The sequence below is a fragment of the Aotus nancymaae genome, unplaced genomic scaffold (assembly GCF_030222135.1).
Source record: "Aotus nancymaae isolate 86718 unplaced genomic scaffold, 86718_ANA_hifiasm-v0.15.2.pri h1tg000028l, whole genome shotgun sequence".
Lineage (NCBI taxonomy): Eukaryota > Metazoa > Chordata > Mammalia > Primates > Aotidae > Aotus > Aotus nancymaae.
The window spans coordinates 40,676,741-40,700,965 of NW_026988441.1; the positions used below are offsets into that span (position 1 = coordinate 40,676,741).

The 24,225-nt window shown below is 55.9% G+C and overlaps 2 protein-coding genes and 1 long non-coding RNA gene across 6 annotated transcripts in view; 1 reads left to right on the forward strand and 2 right to left on the reverse strand.

Moving 5' to 3' along the window:
• Positions 1-14,240, reverse strand: part of FZR1 (fizzy and cell division cycle 20 related 1) — a 36,798-nt gene extending 22,558 nt beyond the window's left edge. The window contains exon 1 of one of the 3 annotated variants that reach the window (XM_064382093.1): positions 13,919-14,240. In XM_064382093.1, the coding sequence (XP_064238163.1) occupies positions 13,919-13,974 (56 nt within the window). In that variant the 5' untranslated portion in view covers positions 13,975-14,240. Of the gene's footprint in view, positions 1-7,152; positions 7,206-13,918 lie in introns of those variants that run through there. The other 2 variants (XM_064382094.1, XM_012436133.3) reach the window with 2 other exon arrangements.
• A 44-nt stretch (positions 14,241-14,284) lies between these two features.
• On the forward strand, positions 14,285-23,420 carry DOHH (deoxyhypusine hydroxylase). The gene is made up of 5 exons (XM_012436137.2): positions 14,285-14,366; positions 17,536-17,876; positions 20,310-20,386; positions 21,951-22,188; positions 22,572-23,420. Exons 2-5 carry the CDS (start codon positions 17,600-17,602, stop codon positions 22,889-22,891), a joined length of 912 nt encoding a protein of 303 aa, XP_012291560.2. The 5' UTR covers positions 14,285-14,366; positions 17,536-17,599; the 3' UTR covers positions 22,892-23,420.
• LOC135276811 (uncharacterized) lies at positions 14,322-21,898 on the reverse strand. Of its 2 annotated transcripts, XR_010344385.1 has the most exons (4): positions 21,319-21,898; positions 21,002-21,077; positions 16,256-16,351; positions 14,322-14,997 (listed from the first exon to the last, which is right to left on the reverse strand). It is a non-coding gene; the product is annotated as an uncharacterized LOC135276811 (long non-coding RNA). The 2 variants fall into 2 exon arrangements; XR_010344384.1 differs by lacking the exon at positions 14,322-14,997 and having other exon boundaries at positions 15,717-16,351; positions 21,319-21,896.
• Positions 23,421-24,225: the final 805 nt, after the last annotated feature.

A 24,225-nucleotide genomic window follows, 5' to 3' on the forward strand; every position in this document is an offset into this window, starting at 1 on the left:
CCGGAGGTGCTTAGTGTGTGATGGCTGGGTCCGGGACTCATGACAGGAGCACACAGGTCCCCAGAGGTGCTCGGTGAGCACTGGCTGGGCCTGGGACTCATGACAGGAGCACACAGGTCCCAGAGGTGCTCGGTGCGCACTGGCTGGGCCTGGGACTCATGACAGGAGCACACAGGTCCCCAGAGGTGCTCAGTGCGCACTGGCTGGGCCTGGGACTCATGACAGGAGCACACAGGTCCCCAGAGGTGCTCGGTGCGCACTGGCTGGGTCTGGGACTCATGACAGGAGCACACAGGTCCCCAGAGGTGCTCAGTGCGCACTGGCTGGGCCTGGGACTCATGACAGGAGCACAAAGGTCCCCAGAGGTGCTCGGTGCGCACTGGCTGGGCCTGGGACTGATGACAGGAGCACACAGGTCCCCAGAGGTGCTCGGTGCGCACTGGCTGGGCCTGGGACTGATGACAGGAGCACACAGGTCCCTGGAGGTGCTTAGTGTGTGATGGCTGGGTCCGGGACTGATGACAGGAGCACACAGGTCCCTGGAGGTGCTTAGTGTGTGATGGCTGGGTCCGGGACTGATGACAGGAGCACACAGGTCCCTGGAGGTGCTTAGTGTGTGATGGCTGGGCCTGGGACTGATGACAGGAGCACACAGGTCCCTGGAGGTGCTTAGTGTGTGATGGCTGGGTCCGGGACTCATGACAGGAGCACACAGGTCCCTGGAGGTGCTTAGTGTGTGATGGCTGGGTCCGGGACTCATGACAGGAGCACACAGGTCCCTGGAGGTGCTTAGTGTGTGATGGCTGGGCCTGGGACTGATGACAGGAGCACATAGGTCCCTGGAGGTGCTTAGTGTGCGCTGGCTGGGCCTGGGACTCATGACAGGTACACGGAGGTCCCCAGACCTGCTCCCTACTCGTCTGTCCTTGGGCATGGAGTGCCCTGGCAGCCAGGATGCTGTTCCAGTAACCACCTGGCCACAGACCATGACACCCATCTCCTCCCATGCTGCCCTGGTCAGTTCCAGGGAGGAGGGAGGATGTCAGAGAAATGGGGCTCCTGGGGGGGAGTGGCCGTGGCTGCAGGGATGGACTCACACAGGAGAGAGATGGATTCTGGACCAGAACCAGAGCCGGGGCCTAGCAGAGAGAACGCTGAGGCACAGAGATCTCTGTAGGAGCAAACCCCACCCACAGAAGAACAAGCTGAGCTGGCGGACTCTGACCTCTACAATCACAAAGACACATGCAGAAGGGACCAAGTCAAAAAAGGTAGGGCCCAGACCCTCAGCAGGAGACAACATGGCTTCCAGGGCGCCCATGTGAGCCATGGCAAGGCAAGTTACTGCTGGGGGCCGGTGCTGGACCCGAGAAACACACCCCGCATGCATCATTCATTCATTGACTCATGCCACTGGCCGACGCCTCCTCCCCAACCAGCCATGCGCCATGTGAGTTCCCGGTGCTGACCCAGGCACTGCAAAGCAGAGCCGAGCTGCTGCTCCCACTGGGTGGGCAGTCTATTTTTTCTTTTCTTGTTTTTAAAATATAGAGATGGGGGTCGGGGTCTCCCTATATTGCCCAGGCTGGTTTTGAATTCCTGGGCTCAAGCAATCCTCCTGCTGAGAGGCCTCCCAAAGTGCTGGGATTCCAGGCGTGACCCCTGTGCCCAGCTGGCATGCAGTCTAGAGTGGACGGAGGTTTAGAGTGGGTGAGAAGCATCCCCAGCGTCTTTTCAGCCAGCAGCTCTTACCCTCTTCCCTGTGCCGGGGGAGAGGGGCTCCCACCGCCGGCCCACCCCGGTGAGAACAGCTCTCCACACCTCGAAATGGCGCCTGAAGATAACAGACCTGAGGTTTCTCATCTCCAACCTCCTGGTACCACCGAGTACCCACAGCCTTGACTGACTTGGTGACACCTTCAGACCTAAAAGACACCTGGGTCTGCAGCAGCACAAAAGGCCGCAGCGCCCCGTGCAAGGAGAAGGGCAGCGCGGCACCACGCCTGCAGTCTCTCAGGGCCCTGAGAGGATAGGATGGAGCCCCATCGGGTTCCTGAGGCCCACACATCCCTGAATCTCTGTCTCATGCAGCTCCCACCCATGCATCCCAGGTGAGGCGGCAGTGGAAAACCTAGCCCAGGGGGCTCAGCCTCCGCACTGCGGACATTTCAGCCGGATTGGACTCTATGGTGGGGAGTCCTGGGCTCTGCAGGGCGCTGAGCAGCATCCCTGGCCTCCATCCACTCCATGCCAGGAGCGCTCCCCTGTCGTGACAATGCACAATCGTCCCAAGACACTGCCTAGTGTCCTGTGGAGCAGAGTCACCCAGGCGAAGAATGCCTGGATGAGGGAATCCTTAGGTGGAAGAGCTGCTCTCCAGGGCCAACAGACCAGTGCTGGCCTCCCCCACTCCTCAGCCCTCTGGTAAGAGCAGATAGAGGCCTGCCACCTACCCTCTCTCCGCTCCCATCATTCTTCCACCACCGACCCAGTGGCCTGCAGGCCTGGTGAGGATGAGAACCTTGCCCAGGGGTCACAAAACAGAAGTTCCCAGGCCAAATCAGATCTGGGAGACAGGAAGATTCACAATAGGAGGGTACGTGCGCAAAACGACACAGGAATCTGAACAGCTTGCCACTCTCCAGAATCCAGCAGCGTGGCAGTGTGCACTGGTTCACACTCATAATTCCAGAGCTTTGGGAGGCCAGGCCAGGAGGATCACTTAAGCCCAGGAGTTCAAGACCAGCCTGGGCAACATGGTAAAACCCTGTCTCTGGCCAGGCACAGTGGCTCACGCCTGTAATTCCAGCACTTTGGGAGGCTGAGATGGGCAGATCATGAGGTCAAGAGATCGAGACCAATCTGGCCAACATGGTGAAACCCCATCTCTATTAAAAATACAAAAATTAGCTGCGCATGGCAGCACGCGTTTGTAGTCTCAGCTACTCAGGAGGCTGAGGCAGGAGAATCACTTGAACCTGGAAGGCAGAGGTTGCAGTGAGCCAAGATTGTGCCACTGCACTCCAATCTAGCAGAGCGAGACTAGGTGGGCGGATCACCTGAGTCTGGAAGGTTGAGGCTGCAGTGAGTAGTGACTGTGCCATGGCACTCCAGCCTGGGCAATAAAGCGAGAGGAAAGAAAGCCAGCCAGCCAGCAGGGAGGGAGGTCGGGAAATCAGAACCATGCACACAAAGTGAGACCCTAAGAAAGAAGAGAGAGAAAGAAAGAAAAAAGAAAAAGAAAAAGAGAGGGAAAAAAAAAGAACCAAAGAGAAAAAAGCAAAGCAAAGCAAAGCAATCCGATCATGCAGCAATTTGGGAAGGCTAGGGTGGAAGGGACACATGCACTGGAGCAGGAAGACAGGGAGGAAAGGCTGGAAGGCAGGTCTCCTCAGCTGGGCTCACGGAGGTTGGCATGGGAGTGACACCATCAGACACAATCAGCTGGCGAGACGAGGCACCAGGGCCTGAGTCACAGAGCAGAGCAACCAGGATGCCGCCACATAATCACCAGCACCTGCCTCTTCACAGCAGCTCAACTCACAACAGGCAGAGGCTGGAAACAGCACCAAGGTCCACTGAAGAAGGACACACACAAAACCCGGTCCCTCCACACCGCAGAACATGACTCGGCCATGAAAAAGAACAGGGCTCTGACTCAGGCCACAGCCTAGATGCACCGTGAGGCCGCCACACTCAGTGAGAGAAGCCAGACACAAAAGGCCACACAGTGTGGGATCCCATTTCTCTGATATGTCCGGGACAGGCCCAGCCACAGAGGCGGGGGAGACAGGTGGTGGCGGCTGATGGGGTCAAGGCTGGTTTCTTCCTGAGGGGATGAGAAGGCTCTAGGGTGGGATAGAGGTGATGGCTGCATGGGCCTGTGAAAATATAAAAACCAGGGACTGCACACTCTACAGCAGTGAATCGTGTGGCATGAGAAGTGTATTCAAACAAAGCTGCCACAAGAAAAAATTAAATAAAGTAAGAAGGGCCAGTGAGGCCGGGCGCGGTGGCTCACGCCTGTAATCCAAACACTTGGGGAAGCCGAGGTGGGCGGATCACCTGAGGTCGGGAGTTCGAGACCAGCCTGACCAACATGGAGAAACCCCATCTCTACTACAAGTACAAAATTAGCCGGGCATGGTGGCGCATGCCTGTAATCCCAGCTACTTTGGGAGGCTGAGGCAGGAGAATCACTTGAATCTGGGAGGTGGAGGTTGTGGTGTGCCAAGATTGTGCCACTGCACTCCAGCCTGGGCGACAAGAGCAAAACTCCATCTCAAAAAAAAAAAAAAAAAAAAAAAAGAAGGGCCAGTGAAGGAGCCTAAAGGAATAACCAGACGAAGTTAGAAACCGAGAGGGAGGGGTCCGCTGTCATGGGAGTGGGGCCCACTGTTCAAGGTGGGGTGTCATTTGTGATCAGTGGCAGCTGACTTACTGAGGTGCAGCCAGGTGGGCTGCTTGTGCACCCCTCATCCCAGCCATGAATGAGGACACCGAGGCAGAGGAAGACAGTCACCTGCCAAAGCACAAAGGGACCCAGGGCCGCTGGGGACATGGACATCCCTGGACAAGACCCTAAGGGGCCCAGGAAGGGGCTATGGCTCTCTGGTGAGTCCAGCGGTTGGGGAGAAAGTCAGGTGTGGGCAGGGCGCTGACAGGGGGAGGTGACAAGCATGAGGTCACTGGTGACCACAGGGAGGTGTCAGGGGCAGAAAAGAGATGAGGTCAGACACTCCCTTCCTGCTGGAGGTGCCTGGGTCAGTGCGGCAGTCCCAGCAGGGGGCCCACTCCTGGCAAACACACGGCCCAGGGCACTGCACAAGCCAAGGGCAGAGCCAGGACCAGGCAGACGCAGTTGCTGCCCTCACGGGGCTCACAGTCCAGAACGGTCGACACGCTGCTTGCTGTACTGGGCGTCCTGGGCACAGCGGGCTGTTGAGCAGCACCTCTGGCCCAAACACTGTCAAGTGTCCCCTCGGGACAGAATCGGCCAGTGGAGAGCTTTGCTCCAGGAGAAAGGAGTGACAGGGCTGGGATCGGAGAGTTCCTAGAAGACCAAGCCCCTGGATCTTCAACTCTGCCAGGATTCCCCAGGAGTGGCCCCACACACAGAACTTTCCATCCTCTTCCCACTAAGTGACACGGAGAAAAAGTTCCTCAGAACCAATTCCATTCTGAGCCTCCCCAAACCCAGAAGTTCCCAGTCTACAAAACCCTCCCACCAGAAGCCCCAATAAACAGTAGGTGGTTTGAAAATCAATGGAAGGCCAGGTGCGTGGCTCACGCCTGCAATCCCAGCACTTTGGGAGGTTGAGACGGTGGATCACGTGAGGTCAGGAGTTCAAGACCAGCCCGGCCAACATGGTGAAACCCCATCTCTACTAAATACACAAAAACTAGCCAGGTGTGGTGGTGCGTGCCTGTAATCCCTGTAATCCCAGCTACTTGAGAGGCTGAAACAGGAAAATTGCTTGAACCTGGGAGACGGAGGTTGCAATGAGGCAACATCACGCCATTGCACTCCAGCCTGGGCAACAAGAGTGAAACTCCATCAAGAAAAGAAAAGAAAAGAAAAGAAAAGAAAATCAATGTAGCCCCACCCTGAAGAGACTGATGGCGCTTCTTCGTTTCTAGGAACTCCTCCCCCACCCCACCATTGCCTGCAGCCAGTGCGCGGGTTCAGAAATTTTACCTGGGAAGCAGCCACAGGGGCAAACTGGCGGGCACGACTTTGCCAAGACACCCCTTTCCCGGGGCTTGCCTTTCAGCGGGAGTCTGCACCCTTAGCAAAGCCCCATGCAACCCAACTCCTCGCTGCGCGCAAGGCAGCCGGCAGCGGCCAGCAGCCAGCACACCTGCCTCCACTTGGATTCCGAAGGAAACGACAATCGGGTGTCCCCAAAACAAGGAAGGGCCCTGACACAGAAGAAAGCCCACGCGGAATTCCGCACCGCAGACAACCCGAGGGATGTCGTCAGCTTCTATCCCCACCCCCACGCCCAGAGAGACCACCCTGCTTTCACTTCGCAGTCCCCGCAGGCTGTCACGCCGGGGGCGGTCGTGTGTGCTCCGGGTGGATGGTTTTCCCTTAGGCAAACCACCCCTCTTCAAAGCACACAGGTTGGGGTGGGGGCCTCGCCCTGGAGAGGCATGAGGTCATCACCGCAGACTGCGGCGGGGCGGGGGGATCTGTTTTCCTGCCAGAGGGGCGCCCTGAACCCGAGGATGAGTTTGGGGCGGAGACAACGGGAAAAACAAAGCAGGTGTAGGCTGTGGGTGGCGGACAGGTCCGGACGGTGGAAGGTGGGTGGGAGGGTGGCAGGGGTTTGGGGCAAAATGGCTCAGGCCGAGGGCCACACTCCACGTTTTGGGGGTCTGAGATGGCCAGGCTCGCGTTGGGAGGGAGACCCAGGGCAGGACGGAGGTGCAGTTCGGAGGAGAGACGGGGCTCGTGCTTGAACAGCTCGTCTGACGCTTTGGTGGGAGAGGTGGGGCTGGCACCGGGCACGCCGGGAGGGTGGGGGGCAGAAAGCAGAGGGGCGGGGTGAAACGGGGACCTCCATGTACTCAGACCGCACCTTCGGGGCCTGAAGCACACGACAGTGACCCCAGACACAGGTTTCCGGGTGTCCCGGGCTCAGACTGCATTTTATCGGGGCGAGGGACGGGGCGGGGGCTTCGTGTTAGCAGGACGCCACCTGGGAGGGTCTCAACTGGGAAGTACGGGGGATGACAGGCCGGAGAGAAATCTCCCGGGTTAGGAGGCGGGGTCGGCCGTTCCGGGGGTGCGCATTGGGGTCCCCTGGTTTAGGGGTGCAGAGCTCAACCTTTTTTAAAAAAGAATAGTGAATACTGACGGCGGCGGGGGGAAGGTCACGACTTGCAGGTGGCTCGGGCTGGGGGGTCACGGCAGGCCCCAATGTGGGGGGACGCTCGGAATTGGGTAACACGGAAGATGGGGATGCTGAGGTCACCGGGGCCTAGTTTGGCCTAGGGGGCGCCATTCCAGGGGACTGGGGACTCCTGGAGGGGCCTGAGCTGGAGTAGGGGTCGCAGCCGGCCCCGCCGGCACGCTTTTGGGCGGTCGCGATCGAGCTCCGCCGCCTGCGGCCCGGGGGGGCGGGTCCCCGACCCCGGCGGCCTCACCTGGCTCGCTCCCGTCGCTGGCTGGCTCCCGCCGACCCCGCCTTTCTCGGCACCGCACGGCGCCCGCCTCCGACCCCCACAGCTCCCGCAGGCCCAGCGGCAGTCGCCGCTGACAGAATCCCGGGCTCCGCGGTCCCTAATATGGCGGCTGACGCTGCTCCGCTGCCTCCCGGTTCCCTCCCTCCGGCGCGCGCGCCCTATCGGCCGCGCGCGCCCACGCGACCCGGCCACGCCCCCACGCCGACGCCCGGCACATCGCGACCACGCCCCCCCGCCTGCTCCGACCCCGCAAGACCCCGCCCACTCCAAGCGGCTGCGCCTGCGCGCCATGTGCATCTCGGGAGGACGTGACGTCTCCCGCGATTCGAATCAATACAGGAAGCGCGGCGCGAAGCGTTGCCCAGGGCAACCGCGGCCGGAATAGGACCCACGGGGCGCTAGACGATGAGGAAATGGCTCTGCTAGGTGGAGAGCGTCGTTCCCATTGGGGACAGGTGCGGAATTGGGAGCCTCAGGTCGGACCCTCCTCAAGGTAGATCGAAACCAGGCACTCCACGCCTAACGAGTGCAGATGGAACCCAACCACAGGTGCATGTGTCGAAACAAACGCCACAGCTGAGAGTCATTCATTTATTCAACAAACTTGCCTTGCCCTCCTACTGAGTGCTGCTCCTCCAGGCCCCAGTGAGACAACAGGCAACAAAACAAGTTTTTAGGCCGAGCGCGGTGACCCAGGCCTGTAATCCCAGCACTTTGGGAGGCCGAGGCAGGTGAATCACCTGAGAACAGGAGTTCGAGACCAGCCTAGCCAACCTGGTGAAACCCCGTCTCTACTAAAAATACAAAATTAGCCGGCCGTGGTGGCGCGCGCCTGTAATCGCAGCTACTCCGGAGGCTGAGGCAGGAGAATTGCTTGAACCTGGGAGGCGGAGGTTGCAGTGAGCCGATTTCGCGCCACTGCACTCCAACGCTCTAGCCTGAGCAACAAAATGAGACTCCGTCTCAAAAAATAAAAAAAATAAATAAATAGGCAAAGGATCTGAACACATAAGAACATGGTCAATACACTCACGTAAAGATGCGCAATTTCTGGCCAGGTGCCTGTAATCCTAACACTTTGGGAGGCCGAGGCAGGCAGATCATTTGAGGTCAGGAATTGGAGACCAGCTTGGCTAACATGGTGAAACCCCTGTCTCTAATAAAAATACAAAAATTAGCCAGGGCATGGTGGCTCGCGCCTGTAATCTCAGCTACTTGGGAGGCTAAGGCAGGAGAATTGCTTGAACCCAGGAGGCTGATGTTGCAGTGAACTGAGATGGCACCATTGCACTCCAGCCTGGGCGACATAGCAAGACTCCATCTCAAGGGGAAAAACTAAATTAATTAATTTTTTTAAATAAAAGATGGTCAACATCATTAATCCTTAAGGAAATGCAAATTAAAACGACAATAAGGCCATGCGTGGTGGCTCAAGCCTGTAATCCCAGCACTTTGGGAGGCCGAGGCGGGCGGATCACAAGGTCAGGAGTTTAAGACCAGTCTGGCCAACGTGGTGAAACCCCGTCTCTACTAAAAATACAAAAATTAGCTGGGCGTGGTGGCGGGCACCTGTAGTCCCAGCTACTCGGGAGGCTGAGGCAGGAGAATCCCTTGAACCCAGGAGGCAGAAGTTGTAGTGAGCCAAGATCGTGCCACTGCACTGCAGCCTGGGCGACAGAGTGAGACTCCGCCTCAAAAAAAAAGACAATGAGATCCCACTGCACACCTCGTGTGTGTGTGTGTGTGTGTGTGTGTGTGTGTGATGGAGTTTCACTCTTGTTGCCCAGGCTGGAGTGCAAGTGCAATGGCACAATCTCTGCTCACCAAAACCTCCGCCTCCCAAGTTCAAGCCATTCTCCTGCCTCAGCCTCTCCAGTAGCTGGGATTACAGGCAAGCGCCACCACGCCTGGCTAATTTTGTATTTTTTTTTTCCCCTTCCCTCCATAATTTTGTATTTTTAGTAGACACAGGGTTTCTCCATGTTGATCAGGCTGGCCTCGAACTCCCGAACTCAAGTGATCCGCCCGCCTTGGCCTCCCACAATCCTGGAATTATAGGTGTGAGTCACTACACCAGGCCCTTCACACCTCTTAGGATGACTGTGATTCAAAACAAATCAAAACAAACAAAAAGGACAAAAATTAATTTTTTAAAAAGCATAGGCAGCCAGGTGCAGTGGCTCACGCCTGTAATCCCAGCACTTTGGGAGGCCAAGGTGGGCAGATGACCAGGTCAAGAGCTGGAGACCAGCCTGGCCAACATGGTGAAACCTCGTCTCTACTAAATACACAAAAATGATCTGGGCATGGCGGCGCGCGCCTGTAGTCCCAGCTACTCAGGAGGCTGAGGCAGAAGTATCGCTTGAACCTGGGAGGCAGAAAATGCAGTGAGCTGAGATCGCATCACTGCACTCCAGCCTGGGCGACAGAGCAAGACTCCGTCTCAAAACAAACAAACCAAAAGAAATTTTACCTTTTTTTTTTTTTTTTTTTTGAGATGGAGTCTTGCTGTGTCACCCAGGCTGGAGTGCAGTGGCACGATCTTGGCTCATTTCAACCTCTGCCTCTGGGTTCAAGTGGCTTTCCTGCCTCAGCCTTCCCAGTAGCTGGGATTACAAGCTCATGTCATCACACCCAGCTAATTTTGGTATTTATAGTAGAGATGGGGTTTCACCATGTTGGCTTTGAACTCCTAACCTCAGGTGATCCGCCAGCCTAGGCTTCCCAAAGTGCTGGGATTACAGGTGTGAGCCACCGTGCCTGGCTGCAGAGTCCTTTTTATACCATGTAAAATGACACATTCCAAGGTTCTGGGGACTAGGATGTGGATGTCTCGGAGTGGGTTGGGAGGTCTTTATTTCCCACCAGCCACATCTGTTGTGTTGCAATGGTTCAGTGACACGATTGCGGTGGTGGCACAAAAACTACAGGGATATAGAATTATCTAGAACTTAATACACACATACCTACACCCATACCAACAAGAACAAGTAAAACTGGGGACCTCTGCTTAGATGCGTGGATTGTATCATCCTGGTAATGTTATGCACCAGTGTTTTTCTTTTTTGAGATGGAGCCTCATTCTGTCACCCAGGCAGGAGTGCAGTGGTACGATCTTGGCTCACTGCAACCTCTGCCTCCCATGTTCAAGCAATTCTCCTGCCTCAGTCTCCCAAGTAGCTGGGATTACAGATGCCCACCACCATGCCCAGCCAATATTTGTATTTTTAGTAGAGATGGGGTTTCACCATGTTGGCCAGGCTGGTCTCGAACTCCTGACCTCAGGTGATGTGACCGCCTTGGTTAGGCACCAGTGTTTTGCAAGATGTTGACATGGGGGAAAGCGAGTAAAGGAAACCCTTGGTCTCTCTGTATTATTCTTACAACTGCATAGAATCTACCATAGTTTCGGTCAGGTACAGTGGCTCACGCCTGTAATCCAAGCATTTTGGGAGGCCGAGGCGGGCAAATCATGAGATCAGGAGTTTGAGACTAGCCTGGCCAATATGGTAAAACCTCATCTCTACTAAAAATACAAAAATGACCCAGGCGTGGTGGCGCGCACCTGTAATCCCAGCTACTTTGGAGGCTGAGACAGGAGAATTGCTGGAACCAGGGAGGCAGAGGTTGCAGTGAGCCAAGATCGCACCGCTGCACTGCAGCCTGGGTGACAGAGCAACGCTCTGTCTCAAAAAAAAGGCACAAAAAACAAAACACAGAGAAACACAGGGGCCAAGGCCAGGTGATGACAGAGGCAGAGATTGGAGTGATGGAGCCACAAGCCAAGCAACACCAAGGACTGCTGACTACCCCAAAAGCTGGAAGAGGTGTGAAGGATCCTCCCCTGGAAACTCCAGACAGGGCACAGCTCTGCACACACCTGGATTCCAGACTGCCGGCCCCCAGGGACTTGCTCAAGCCCAGAGGACCCACAGAGCAGAAGTCGCAGACGCCCAGGCTCAGTGCAGGTTCCTTCCTAATCAGTTTCTCGCAAGTCTGCGGAAATGCCGTGTTCGCTGACTTACACGGGCCTTGCTTTCAGCTTCAGCTTCGTATCTGCTTCCTGCACCCGGGACTTATCTCCTCCCACGGAGCATCCTTAGGCTGATCACACCTGGCACCCGGCCCTGTAGCCTTCCTGAGTCAGCACAGTCCCCGGCCCACGGGAAGTCCTCGGTAAACAGCCTGAGCCACCAACAGGATCGAGATGACGTCCTTGCAAGGTGTCTGAGGGCTGCAGTGACGCCTGTTATCTGCAGGCAGCTTTCAAACACCTAGGAAGACAATAAAAACTAAACTGGGGTGTCAGCTCCCTGAAGCCAGATACTGTGTCTGTTTTGTTCTGTGTCCTCGGTGCCCAGGACACTGTCCAGCACGCGGTGGTTGTTCAGTAAACATCTGTGCAACCAATGACAGAATGTTGTTTTAAACTAGAAGTTGGCCTTCCAAAGGGATTTCTTTGCTATGCACAGCATTTTATGTTTTTTTAAAATTAATTTTTCTTTATTTTTTTTAAGATGGAATCTTGCTCTGTTACCCAAGCTGGAGTGCAGTGGTGCGATCTTGGCTCACTGCAACCTCTGCCTCCTGGGTTCAAGGGATGCTTCTGCCTCAGCCTCCTGAGTAGCTGGGATTAAACGCATCACGCCTGGCTAATATTTGTATTTTTAGTAGGGATGGGATTTCACCATGTTGGCCAGGCTGGTCTCAAACTCCTGACCTCAGATGATCTGCCCACCTCGGCCTCCCAAAGTGCTGGGATTACAGGCATAAGCCACTGCACCTGGCCATTTTTTTTTTTTTTTTTTGAGACAGGGTCTTGCTGTGTCACCCAGGCTAAAGTGCAGTGGTGTGATCACAGCTCACTGAATCCTTGAACTCCTGGACTCAAGCCATCAAGCCTTCTGAGTAGCTGGGTGTACAGGCATGAGCCACCACGCCCAGCTTTTTTTTTTTTTTTTTGAGATGGAGTCTCGCTATGTTGTCCAGGCTGGAGTTCAGTGACAGGATCTTGGCTCACTGTAACCTCTGTCTCCCAGGTTCAAGTGCTTCTCCTGCCTCAGCCTCCCTGGTAGCTGGGATCACAGGCATGCGCCACCACACCCAGCCAAATTTATAAGAAAAATTTTCTGCTGAGACGGGCTTACTGTATTGCCCAGGCTGGTCTTGGAATCGTGGGCTCAAGCCACCATCCCACCCCATTCTCTCAAAGTGCTGGGATTATAGGTGCGAGCCACTGTTTCTGGCAATTGCCCACATTTTAAAAATGAGAGCTTGCAAGCAGGGTATGGTAGCTCACACCTGTAATCCCAGCACTTTGGGAAGCCGAGGCAGGTGCATCACCTGACGTCCAGAGTTCGAGAACCAGCCCGGCCAACATGGCAAAACCCCATCTCTACTAAAAATACAAAAATTAGCTGGGTGTGGTGTTGCATGACTGTAATCCCAGCTACTGGGGAGACTGAGGCAGGAGAATCTCTTGAACCCAGGATGCGGAGGCGGAGGTTGCAGTGAGCCAAGATGGTGACACTGCACTACACCCTGGGCCACAGAGTGAGACTCTGTGTCAAAAAAAATAAAATAAAAATCAGGCGTGGTGGCATGCGTCTATATCCCAGCTACTAGGGCCTCCGAGGTTGGAGAATCGCTTTTGAGGCTGCAACGACCATTCATTGCACCACTGAACTCCAGCCTGGGTGACAGAGAGAGACCCTGTCTCTAAAAAACAAATACATAATTTAAAAACATTTTAAAAAGGAAAAGAAAGAAAAATAAAAAAGATAAAAAGCGCCCGCTTTTCTTGTCTAGACAGCATTCGGGTGACAACCAGAGGGGGCTTGGACCCTACCCCCACTCGAGCAGTAAAGATGAGTGAGCTGATTGGACTCTGACTCCATTTCAGAGGCAGAGTCTACAGGACTGTGGATGGATAGGATGAGGAGGTGAGAACAATTAATGTGGGGTCCACCTCTCCAGCTGCTCCTCTCAGAAGAACCCGGTACTCATCCTTGGCAGGATTGCTTTTCTAAATTCCCACATCCAATCCGTCTATAAATCCTTTCACCTTCAAAATTAATCTGGCACCTGCATACTTCCGGTCTCTCTGCTTCTAACCTTGCCCATCTTCTGTTTACTTCCTTTTTTTTTTTTTTTTTTTTTTGATATAGTTTTGCTCTTGTCACCCAGGCTGGAGTGCAAGGGCACAAACTTGGCTCACTACAACCTCCGCCTCCGGGGTTCAAACAACTTTCCTTCCTCAGCCTCCCGAGTAGCTGGGATTACAGGTGCGCACCACCATACCCGGCCAATTTTTGTATTTTTAGTAGAGGCGGGTTTCACCATCTTGGCCACGCTGGTTTCGAATTCCTGACCTCAAGTGATCCACCTGCCTCGACCTCCAAAAGTGTTGGGGTTACAAGCGTGAGCCACCGCGCCTGGCCCCTTTAGGTCTTTCTTCAAATGTTACCACTTCAGACTCTGGCCACTCTTCCTAAAACTGCACCCCCTATACATACCTTGGCTACCGAATTTTTTCTCTTTATCTTAAGCCTTTTTCACCATCGAATAGGTATTGCATTTATTTCTCTTATTATTTTCTATCTCCCTCTATAACAGCATTGTGAGGCGTACGAGGGTAAGGGCTGCAGGCTGACTTGTCCTCAACACCCATTTACTATTTGTTACGTAAATGAATGAGTGAACGGCCACATTTCTTCCAATTCCTTACCCCGAGCCCATTGGCCACGCCTCTACAGTCTGACCACGCCTGGAGACACTGCGCATGCTCCGTCGCTAGCCGGCTCAGGCGCAGCGCTGAATAGGCACAAACCATTCTCACTTTTCCTACCGCGGTGGGGAGGTCGGAGATAAGTTTTTCCCATGAAAGAACATACGTCGCCCGTCTCCTTCCCCGAGGAATGAACTAAGAATTCCGTTCCTGTGTTTGCGTGAGCTGTGGCACCAGCACCGAATAGGGCTTCCGGATCTCCCTCCTGCACGGGAGCCTCACACTGGGTCTCCCCCGGAGCTGCGTTGGTGCCGTCCTGCCCGGTCACGTGAGCGGCAAAATGACGGCCCCCAAACCGCACTGCGCGTGTGGCGGCTGGTGAAGCGGTGGTGGCGGCGGTGCCTGCGGGAACGGGCCGGGCCAAGGGGCCCTGAGTCTCCGGAGCTCGGTGAGGTGTCTCGGAGGCGGCGATCACGATGCGGGGCCCGAGTCTGGCGGGCGGGCGGGCACCGGGATCGCCTCGTTTGGAATCCGGTCCCAGGGATTCGTTGGCTGTGGATGGGGAGGGTTAAGGGGTCCCGAGTCAGGGTGATCTCTTTCCTCTGGGGTGTTTTACATTAAATACTGCCAGCCTCATGTCCTGAAGCTCCTATGTCGTACGGTTGGGTCTCGATGGTCCCCCATCGCCCTGCCAGCTCGCAAAGTCCTGGCTTCTGAGGTCAATGATGATCCCTCTTTCAAGGTGTCACTCTCTTTTGATCATCTGTGCTTAGGTGGCTACACCTCCCTCTTTAAGCCCAGGCAGCCTTGCTGACGCCACTGTTAACCAGAGAGGGCTGCTGGCAAGCCGTAGCCTGCTTGTCCTGAGATGAAGCATTTGCCAGCTTCTCAGCCGATCTGGAGGACAGAGAGGGGTCCCTTCTCCCCGCCTTGGTTCTGTTCTTTCATCCTAAGTCATTCAACAAAGTGTTGGTGGTTTAGAGCCCGACTCTGGAGCCAGACTTCCTGGATTCCTAACTCTTCACGCTGTTCCCAAGCAAGTTCCCAAGCACAGTCCCAAACTGCCTCAGTTTCCTCACCTGTAAAACGGGGACAATCTTAGTACCTACCTCACAGGGTAATGATGTGGATCGAATGAATTAATGAATGTAAATGGCTTGGAGTGCCTGGTGCATAGCAAATGCTACCTAAGTGTCAGCTGCTACTGTCACAAATTCCTTCCTTGTCATGCATGAAGGCCCAGGAAAGGCCTGGGCAAAACTCGTGGTGGGCTTTTGTTACATTCCAGCCTTTTGTATGAGGGCACTGGCTCTTTTAGGTTTTATTTTTTAATTATTATTATTTTTTGAGACGGAGTCTTGCTCTGTCGCCCAGGCTGGAGTGCAGTGGCACCATCTCAGCTCACTGCAACCTCCCTCTCCCAGGTTCAGGCGATTCTCCTGTCTCAGCCTCCTGAGTAGCTGGGACTACAGGTGCCCGCCACCACGCCTGGATAATTTTTGTATTTTTAGTAGAGATGGGTTTCACCATATTGGCCAGGCTGGTCTCACAACTCCTGACCTTGTGATCCGCCCACCTTGGCCTCCCAAAGTGCTGGGATTATGGGTGTGAGCCACTGTGCCCAGCCTATTTTTATTATTTATTTATTTATTTATTTTTGAGGAGGAGTCTCACTCTGTCGCCCAGGCTGGAGTGCAGTGGCGTGATCTCGGCTCACTGCAACCTCTGCCTCCCAGTTTCAAGCAATTCTCCTACCTCAGCTTCCTGAGTAGCTGGCATTACAGGCACAAGCCACCATGCCCAGCTAATTTGTGTATTTTTAATAGAGATGGGGTTTCACCATATTGGTCAGGCTGGTGTCGGACTCCTGATCTTGTCATCTGCCCACCTCAGCCTCCCAAAGTGCTGGGATTACAGGCGTGGGACACCGTGCCCAGCCTCTTTTAGCTTTTAACGTTTAACTTAACCACTCAGTCAGTGCCGAAACAGTTGTTATGCAGGCCTGCGTTAGTGAGACCTGGCCTGGCCTGCTACTTGGGAACATCTGGGGAAGAATATTCCTCATGAAGAGCACAGCAAATGCCAAGGGCCTAGGGCTGGACTGGGCCTGGAATGCTGGAGAAACAGCAAAGAGGCCCATGTGGCTGGGAAGAGGTGATGGGAGGCGGCCATGAAGGGCCTTTGGGACTGCCAAGGAGATTAGAGTAGTGAGGAGGCACAGGAGGATCTTAAGCGAGGGAGCGATATGGTCCAGTTTACATACTGAAAGTGCTTCTGACTCCGTTATTTAAGCTGGGTAACAAAAGTCCCCACAATGGCAGGGTGTGTGGCTGATACCTGTAATCCCAATGCTTTGGGAGGCTGTGGCAGGATGATCACTTGAGCCTGGGAGTTGGAGACCAGCCTGGGCAACATAGAAGTGAGATCCCATCTCTACAAATAAAAAAAAAAAAAAAATGAGCTGGGCATGCTGGTGTATGCCTGTGGACCTGGCCACTAAGGAGTCTGAGGCAGGAGGATCACTTGAGACTTGGAGTTTGAGGCTCCAGGGAGCCGTGATCACACTACTGTACTCCAGCCTGGTGAAAGAACAAGATCCTGTCTCAAAAAAGGAGCCCAACGTTAACAATAGCCAGGTGCGGTGGCTCACGCCTGTAATCCCAGCACTTTGGGAGGCCAGGCAGGCGGATCACAAGGTCAGGACATCGAGACCATTCTAACTAACACGATGAAACCCTCTCTCTACTAAAAAAATACAAAATATTAGCCAGGCATGGTGGCACATGCCTGTAGTCCCAGCTACTCAGGAGGCTGAGGCAGGAGAATTGCTTGAACCTGGGAGGCAGAGGTTGCAGAAAGCCAAGATTGCGCCATTGCACTCCAGCCTGGGCAACAAAGTGAGACTCTGTCTCAAAAAACAAACAAACAACATTGAACACAGCTGCACACAGCTGCTCCGGGCCTGGCTTAGCTGGCTGGCTCTGGGTCTGGCCTCTGGTAAGGCCGCAGTGGAGACACTCTGGGGCTGCATCATCCGAAGGCTTGCCGGGGGCTGGATGAGCTGCTGCCAGCCCACGTCTCTCACATGGCTGTTGGTGGGAGGGCTCAGTTTTTTGTCATGTGGGCCCCTACAAAAGGCTGCTTGAGCATCCTCACAACATGGCCACTGACTTCCCCTAGAGAGAGAGCAAGGACGAGACTGTTGTGCCTTTTATGCCCTAACCTTGGAAGTGTCGCTCTGTTCTATCTTCTTGACGTTCACACAGGTCAGCCTTGTTCAGAGTGGGAGGGGGCTACATAAAGGCATAAATATTAGGTGGGGATCGCTGGGGCCATTTTTGGGGGTCAGCTGTTCCTCTGGCTGCTGTGTGGAAAGCAGACAGTGGTGGTCATTTCTGACAGGCCTATTGGCAAGAGGTGGTACAGAGACTTCAGCCCAGAGAGGGAAAGCAATTTATGGAAGGCTGCACAGCTAATAGGTGGGGTTAGAGCTGGGCCTCCAACCTAGATGCTCAGGTGGGTCAGTGGGTAGGAAGTTGCCCTGCCCAGGTCCTAGGAGCAACCCAACAAGCTGGTGAAGGGGGCCTCTAACCTGGACTCTCATTTTTCTGCCATAGATTCCTACACCACTGTGTGCTCAGGTTTAGCCCGGGTTGTGGAAGGCCAGGGCCCACTGACAGCATGATGGTGACAGAGCAGGAGGTGGAGGCCATTGGGCGGATGCTGGTGGACCCCAAGCAGCCCCTGCACACCCGCTTCCGGGCACTGTTCACGCTGCGTGGGCTTGGCGGCCCAGGTGCCATCGCCTGGATCAGCCAGGCCTTCGGTGACGATTCCGCCCTGCTCAAGCACGAGCTAGCCTACTGCCTGGGCCAGATGCAGGATGCCCGTGCCATCCCCGTGCTGGTGGCTGTGCTGCAAGACACCCATCAGGAGCCCATGGTGCGCCATGAGGCAGGTGAGTGCCTGTCTGTGTCCCGGGCACCCGCTCCTTCCTGCCTCACCTCTTCATGACCCCACGTGTCCCTGTCCTTACTCAGGGAACTGATAAATGTCAGGTTGGCCAACTGCCCCATAAAGCACCAGATAGCAAATACCTGCAGCTCTGCGGCCAGACAGCGACTCAATAAAGCCGGGGTAAGCCAAGTCGCCTGAGAGTGAATGGCTGAGGCTGCGTGACCAGAGAACCTCAGTTGGGCTGGGGGCGGTGGCTCACGCCTGTAATCCCAGCACTTTGGAAGGCCCAGGAGGGTGGATTGTTTGAGCTCAGGAGTTTAAGACCATCCTGGGCCACATGGCAAAACCCTGTCTCTAAAAAAAATAAAAAATTTAGCTCAGCATGGTGGCACACACCTGTAGTCCCAGCTACTTGGGAGGCTGAGGCGGCAGAATCGCTTGCGCCTGGGAAGTCAAGGTTGCAGTGAGCCGAGATTGCTCCACTGCACTCTAGCCTGGGCGACAGAGCGAGATCATATCTGTATAAAAACCAAAAAACAAACTTCTTTTCAAAATGCTAAGATTTGAATTTCATGTAAGTTCCACACATCAGGAAGTATCATCCCTTTGGTTTTTTGTTTTAAACCATTTTTGTTTGGAGTCAGAGTCTGGCTCTGTCACCCAGGCTGTAGTGCAGTGGCTCTGTCTCGGCTCACTGTAACCTCCACCTCCCGGATTCAAGCAATTCTCCTGCCTCAGCATCCCAAGTAGCTGGCATTACAGGTGCTCGCCACTATGCCGGCTAATTTTTGTATTTTTAGTATTTTAGAGATGGGTTTTGCCATGTTAGCCAGGCTGGTCTTGAACTCCTGGCCTCAAGTGATCCACCTGCCTCAGACTCCCAAAGTGCTAGGATTACAGGCGTGAGCCACTGCGCCCGGCCTTAAACCATTAAAAGTTCCCAAAGCATTCTTCACTCATATAAAAACAAACAGGCGTAAAGCTGTAGATCCCCAACCCCTAATGTCTATTAGATTTACTCCACTCATTGGACACACATTTAGTGAGCACCTACTGTATGCCAGGCTGTGTCGCATATGTAAGAGACAAAACAGTGAAAACACAGATACAGGCCGGGCATCATGGCTGTCGTCTGTGGTCCCAGCTACTCGGAAGGCTGAGGCAGGAGGATTACTTGAGCCGGGGAGGTTGAGGCTGCACTGAGCCATGATCACGCCACTGCACTCAAACCTGGGCAACAGAGCGAGACCCTGTCCAAAAATGGACTGTTCTAGTAAGGGACCTAGACAGCAAATGAGACCAATGAGTCAGACTGGGTGCGTCTGTGCCATGGGGACTGTGTTTCTGTAACCAGCGAGCTCATTCGCACTTAGTGTGTGGGAGGTGCCTGACACAGAGCATGTTTTGGTGCACACAAGACTTTTCCCGGCAGAGGGAGCCTGCCAGGCAGGTGCTCAGATGCCAACTGCGACCTTCAGGAAAAGCAAAAGCCACCCGTGCAGCTGCCCCACAGGCAGAGCCCTTGAGCTCGATTCTGAGAAAATCCAAGGAACCTTGGGACCCAGGGCTCTGCAGAGCCTTGTGCGAACTGGGCTTGCTACGCCTGCACCTGTGCCTGCATCTGAACCCACCCAAGTGTCCCCTCAGTGGCTCTGAACTCTGGAACTCTGGAGTCTCCAGCTGGCACCCCTGGCCTGGTTTTGTTTGTTTTTTTTTTTTTTTGAGACACAGTTTTGCTCTCTTGTTGCCCAGGCTAAAGTGTAATGGCGCGATCTCGGCTCACAGAAACCTCCTCTGCCTCAGCCTCCAGAGTAGCTGGGATTACAGGCATGTGCCACCACGTCCGGCTGATTTTTTTTATTTTGTATTTTTAGTAGACACGGGATTTCTCCATGTTGGTCAGGATGATCTCAAACTTCCGAGCTCAGGTGATCCACCCGCCTCGGCCTCCCAAAGTGCTGGGATTATAGGTGTGAGCCACCGCGCCCGGCCACCCCTGGCCTGTTTACGGCTTTTTTTTGAGACAGGGTTTCACTCTGTCGCCCATGCTGGAGTACAGTGGTGTGATCATAGCTCACTGCAACCCCGACCTCCTGGGTTCTTGGAGCTGCTTGTCAGCTGTGACCCCGAGTTGTAGGGACATACTGTGTCCCTGTCTCATGGTGCGAGGCCAGATAGGGTGTATTTTGCTCTGAGCGGCAGCCTGGTGTGGTTCCAGGCAATGCCTCGCACTAGGGAGGGGATGCTGATTGGTCCAATGGGGAGCCTGTACCCACTGCTGCTCCAATCAGCCATGGCCAGAGGCGGGGCTTCCCCACAGAGGCAGAGCTGTGGGAGGGGTATCCTCTGGTCCCACAGGTAGCTGGCCATTTCCCATACATCCCGCCACGACACCCAGCCCACCAACGTGACCTCTCTGGCGGTTTCTTCCCAGGGGAGGCCCTGGGGGCCATCGGGGACCCGCAAGTTCTGGAGCTCCTGAAGGAGTATTCGTCAGACCCCGTCATCGAGGTAACCAGGCCCCTGTCTCCCTGCCTGCCTTGGGTCCCTGGAAAGCCCTGCCCTGCCCTAGCCCTGGCCTGGAACAGCCTCATACTCTCCCAATCTCTGGTTGCTAGGGCGACCACTTGGCCAAGGATGCCCCAGGGATGAGGGAGGCCAGGGCGACAACCCAGATGGACACTTGCTGTGCTCCATTTGGCAAAATGGTGACAACCAGTTCTGCTCACGCACTTCCATCCCGGGCCTTGAGCCGATCTGAACCCCTTTCTCTGAACCCTGACGTCCAGCCCCTCTGCCAAGACCCCTCTGAACCCACCCAGTGATCTCTACCTCTGATACCTGGCACTAGCCCACCAGACCTCTTCAGGGGTCTCCTGCCTTCTGACATTTCTCCTTGTTTTTTAAAGTAACAGCTTTATTGCCAGGTGCTGTGGCTGACACCTGTAATCCCAGCACTTTGGGAGGCAGAGGCAGGTGGATCACCTGAGGTCAGGAGTTTGAGACTAGTGTGGCCAAAACAGCAATAGCCCGCCGCTACTAAAAATACAAAAATTAGCCAGCCACGGTGGCGGGCACCTGTAATTCCAGCTACTGGGGAGGCTGAGGCAGAAGAATTGCTTGTACCTGGGAGGTGGAGGTTGCAGTGAGCCGAGATCTCGCCATTGCACTCCAGCCTGGGTGACAGAGCGGGACATCATCTCTGTAAAGAAAAAAAGAATAAAATGAAAATTTGTTTCATTTTTTTTTTTCTTTCTAGAGATGAGGTCCCGCTCTGTCGCCCAGGCTGTCTGGAACTCCTGGGTGCAGGTGACCCTCCTGCCTTGGTCTCCCCAACTGCTGGGATTATGGGCATGAGCCACTGCATCCGGCCCCATTGTTCCTTTTCATGGCTGAGTCACGTTCCATGGTGTGGACGGCCCACGCTGTGTCGATCCACTCACCGTGGCTGGATGCTTGGGTTGCCTCTGCTTTTTGGCTGTTGCAAGTCGTGCCGCTCCGGACGGGGGTGTGCACGTGTTCGTGTGGACATGTGTGCTCTTTTCTCCCCTCCGCCTCTCATCCACATCCCACCGCGACCCGCGGTCACTCCTCCTCCTGGGCAGCGGAGGCATGTGTGACATTGAATTCTGCTCCTCTGTCCTGTGCTTCAAGCACTCACGATGTCTCATCACCTTTAGGACAAAATCTCGAGTCCTCACCGTGGCCGCAGGCCTTCCCTAGTTAGGCCTGGCCGCTGCCTGACCCCTCGGCCCTCACCTCTCCACAGGGTCCTACCTCAGGGCCTTTGCGCCGGCTGCTTCCCCATCCCCGGGCCTCCACCTGACTCGCTCCCTCAGGTGGTCCTAGTCTCTGCCTCCACATCACCTCCTCCCTGAGGCCCTCCCCAGCCCCTCCAGCCTTCCCTGGTCACTGGCAAGTCAGCCGCCCCTGCTGGCTTACTTCCTGCCTGAAATGATCAGTTACCCTGCTGGTTCTCTCCCCTGCTAAGCTGCCATGGGAGGGTTGGGGGAGACCAAAGGGCCCCTGCGGCCTCCTCAGGACCTACTGCTGTTCACGTGCCCCCTCCCCACAGGTGGCCGAGACCTGCCAGCTGGCCGTGCGCAGGCTGGAGTGGCTGCAGCAGCACGGTGGGGAGCCGGCGGCGGGACCCTACCTCTCCGTGGACCCCGCCCCACCAGCTGAGGAGCGTGATGTGGGGCGCCTGCGGGAGGCGCTGCTGGATGAGTCCCGGCCGCTGTTTGAGAGATACCGCGCCATGTTCGCCCTGCGCAATGTGGGAGGCGAGGCGGCCGCCCTGGCACTGGCCGAGGGTGAGGACGGGCTCCTGGGGTGGGGTCCTGGGTGGTGCCTCCCTGGGAAGCCCAGTAATGGCATCTGTACCATGGGGCTGCAGACTGCCCCAGGAAATGTGCCGGGCCTGACCCCAGGTCTTTCCCATGGGGCCTGTTGACCTGTGCAGGTGTTCCCCTCGGCCCCCACAGCTCCGGTCAGTTCCCTTGGGCAGCCCTGATCACTGGGTCTAGGGGCAGGGGGTGTCCTCAGACAGACCACCCCAGGTTGGGCATGGTGGCTCACACCTATAGTCCCAGCAGTTTGGGCAGCCAGGGTAGGAGTGTGAGACCTGCCTGGGCAACACAGCAAGACCCCACGTCTTAACGAAAAGAGCTCTCCTTCCCGCTCCTCTCCCCTGCAGGCCTGTGCTGTGGGAGCGCCCTCTTCCGCCACGAGGTCGGCTATGTCCTGGGACAGCTGCAGCACGAGGCGGCGGTGCCCCAACTGGCAGCCGCCCTGGCCCGCCACGCTGAGAACCCCATGGTGCGGCACGAGTGCGCGGAGGCCCTGGGCGCCATTGCCCGGCCTTCCTGCCTGGCCACACTGCAGGCCCACACGGGCGACCCTGAGCGCGTGGTGCGTGAGAGCTGCGAGGTGGCTCTGGACATGTACAAGCACGAGAGCGGGCTGGCCTTCCAGTACGCCGACGGCCTGGAGCAGCTGCGTGCGGCCCCCTCCTAGGCCCCTCCCCCCACCCTGGAGGGCCGCTCCTCCCCGGAGGGCTTGGAGGGCTTTGATGTCTAAACTGGGTGTGTGTGAATCGGGTGTCATCACGTGTCTTGCCGGGCGCATGGCTGCTGTCCCCTCCCTCCATCTGGGACCAAGGGGCTGCCTTTGCACTGTGACTCCCTGAATCCCCTGGCAGCTCCCGGGGGCCTAGTGCAGGGCTGTAGCGTGGAAGTTTCCAGGCTCAGAGGTGGGACTGTGGGAGGCTGGGATGCTGGGCTTGGGACAGGGTGTCTTAGGAGGGAGGATTTTGAGGGAAGGCACGGGCAAAGCTGAGGCTCTTGGAAGAGGCTGGTGTTAGTTACGGTGGCTCCAGCTTCACTAGGAATGGGGCACAGGGTCTGGGGGTCTCTGATCCCCCCATGCCTGGGCAGAGATGGGGTGCTGGTCCTTGAGTGGGTCAGGCAGGGCACAGGGGCCAGGGAGGGACAACGACACCCCAGAGTGCTGCCCAGATGGAGTATTAAATTATTTTTGCCAAGCAGTGACTCCTCCGTGTGTATTGTGTGAGGGGAGTGTGGGAGGGACAGAGGGGTGGGCGCTCTCAGGGAACACTGCCCGAGAGTGTGTGGTGTCAGGGGGGTGGTGGGGGGTTGTATCTGTAGCCACTGCTCTACGATCTGTCCTGCCGCTGACACTGAGCCAGGAAACTGCGCATGAAACGGGAGCAGGCCCGCCACCGTCAGCCACAGGCAGTTACCTGGTCACATCTGCCCTGTCAACTCTCTCCAAGGGGGCTCTGGGGAACCCGCCCTCCAGCCCGGCCCCCTTCTCAGACCATCTTCCCCCTGCTCCTGCTGTGGGTGCTGAGGAAGGGGTTCTGTGGTGCAGCCGAGAGCCCAGCCGCGGCTTCCCCTGCTGGCTCCCCCAGCTCCTCTGTGTGCGGCGGGGACAGCCCACTTACCTCTCCAGAAAGTGGGCACAGCGATAGAACCACAGGTGCACAGCTGCTGTTCTGCAGCCAGAGAGACCAAAACCAGAAGGCAGGAGGCAAAGCGGTGGGAAACGATCGTCCACTGAGTGCCGTTTCTCCGCTGCCGCTTCTGACCGTCCGCTGAGCGCTGTATTTCTCCGCTAGGCGCTGGGTCCTGCCCCAGGCGTCAGATTCGGCTGTTGCGGGGTGGGGGTTGGCGTGTGCAGGGGGCATCCAGTCAGGTAGTCGGGAGGAGGCCAAGAATGCTGGAAGACAGCCTACAGCACTCGGTCCCTACAACAGAGAACGATCCAGCCCCAAATGAGTGTAGAGGTTGAGAAATGTGCCTGAAAGTCATGTTTGATTATAGATTTGA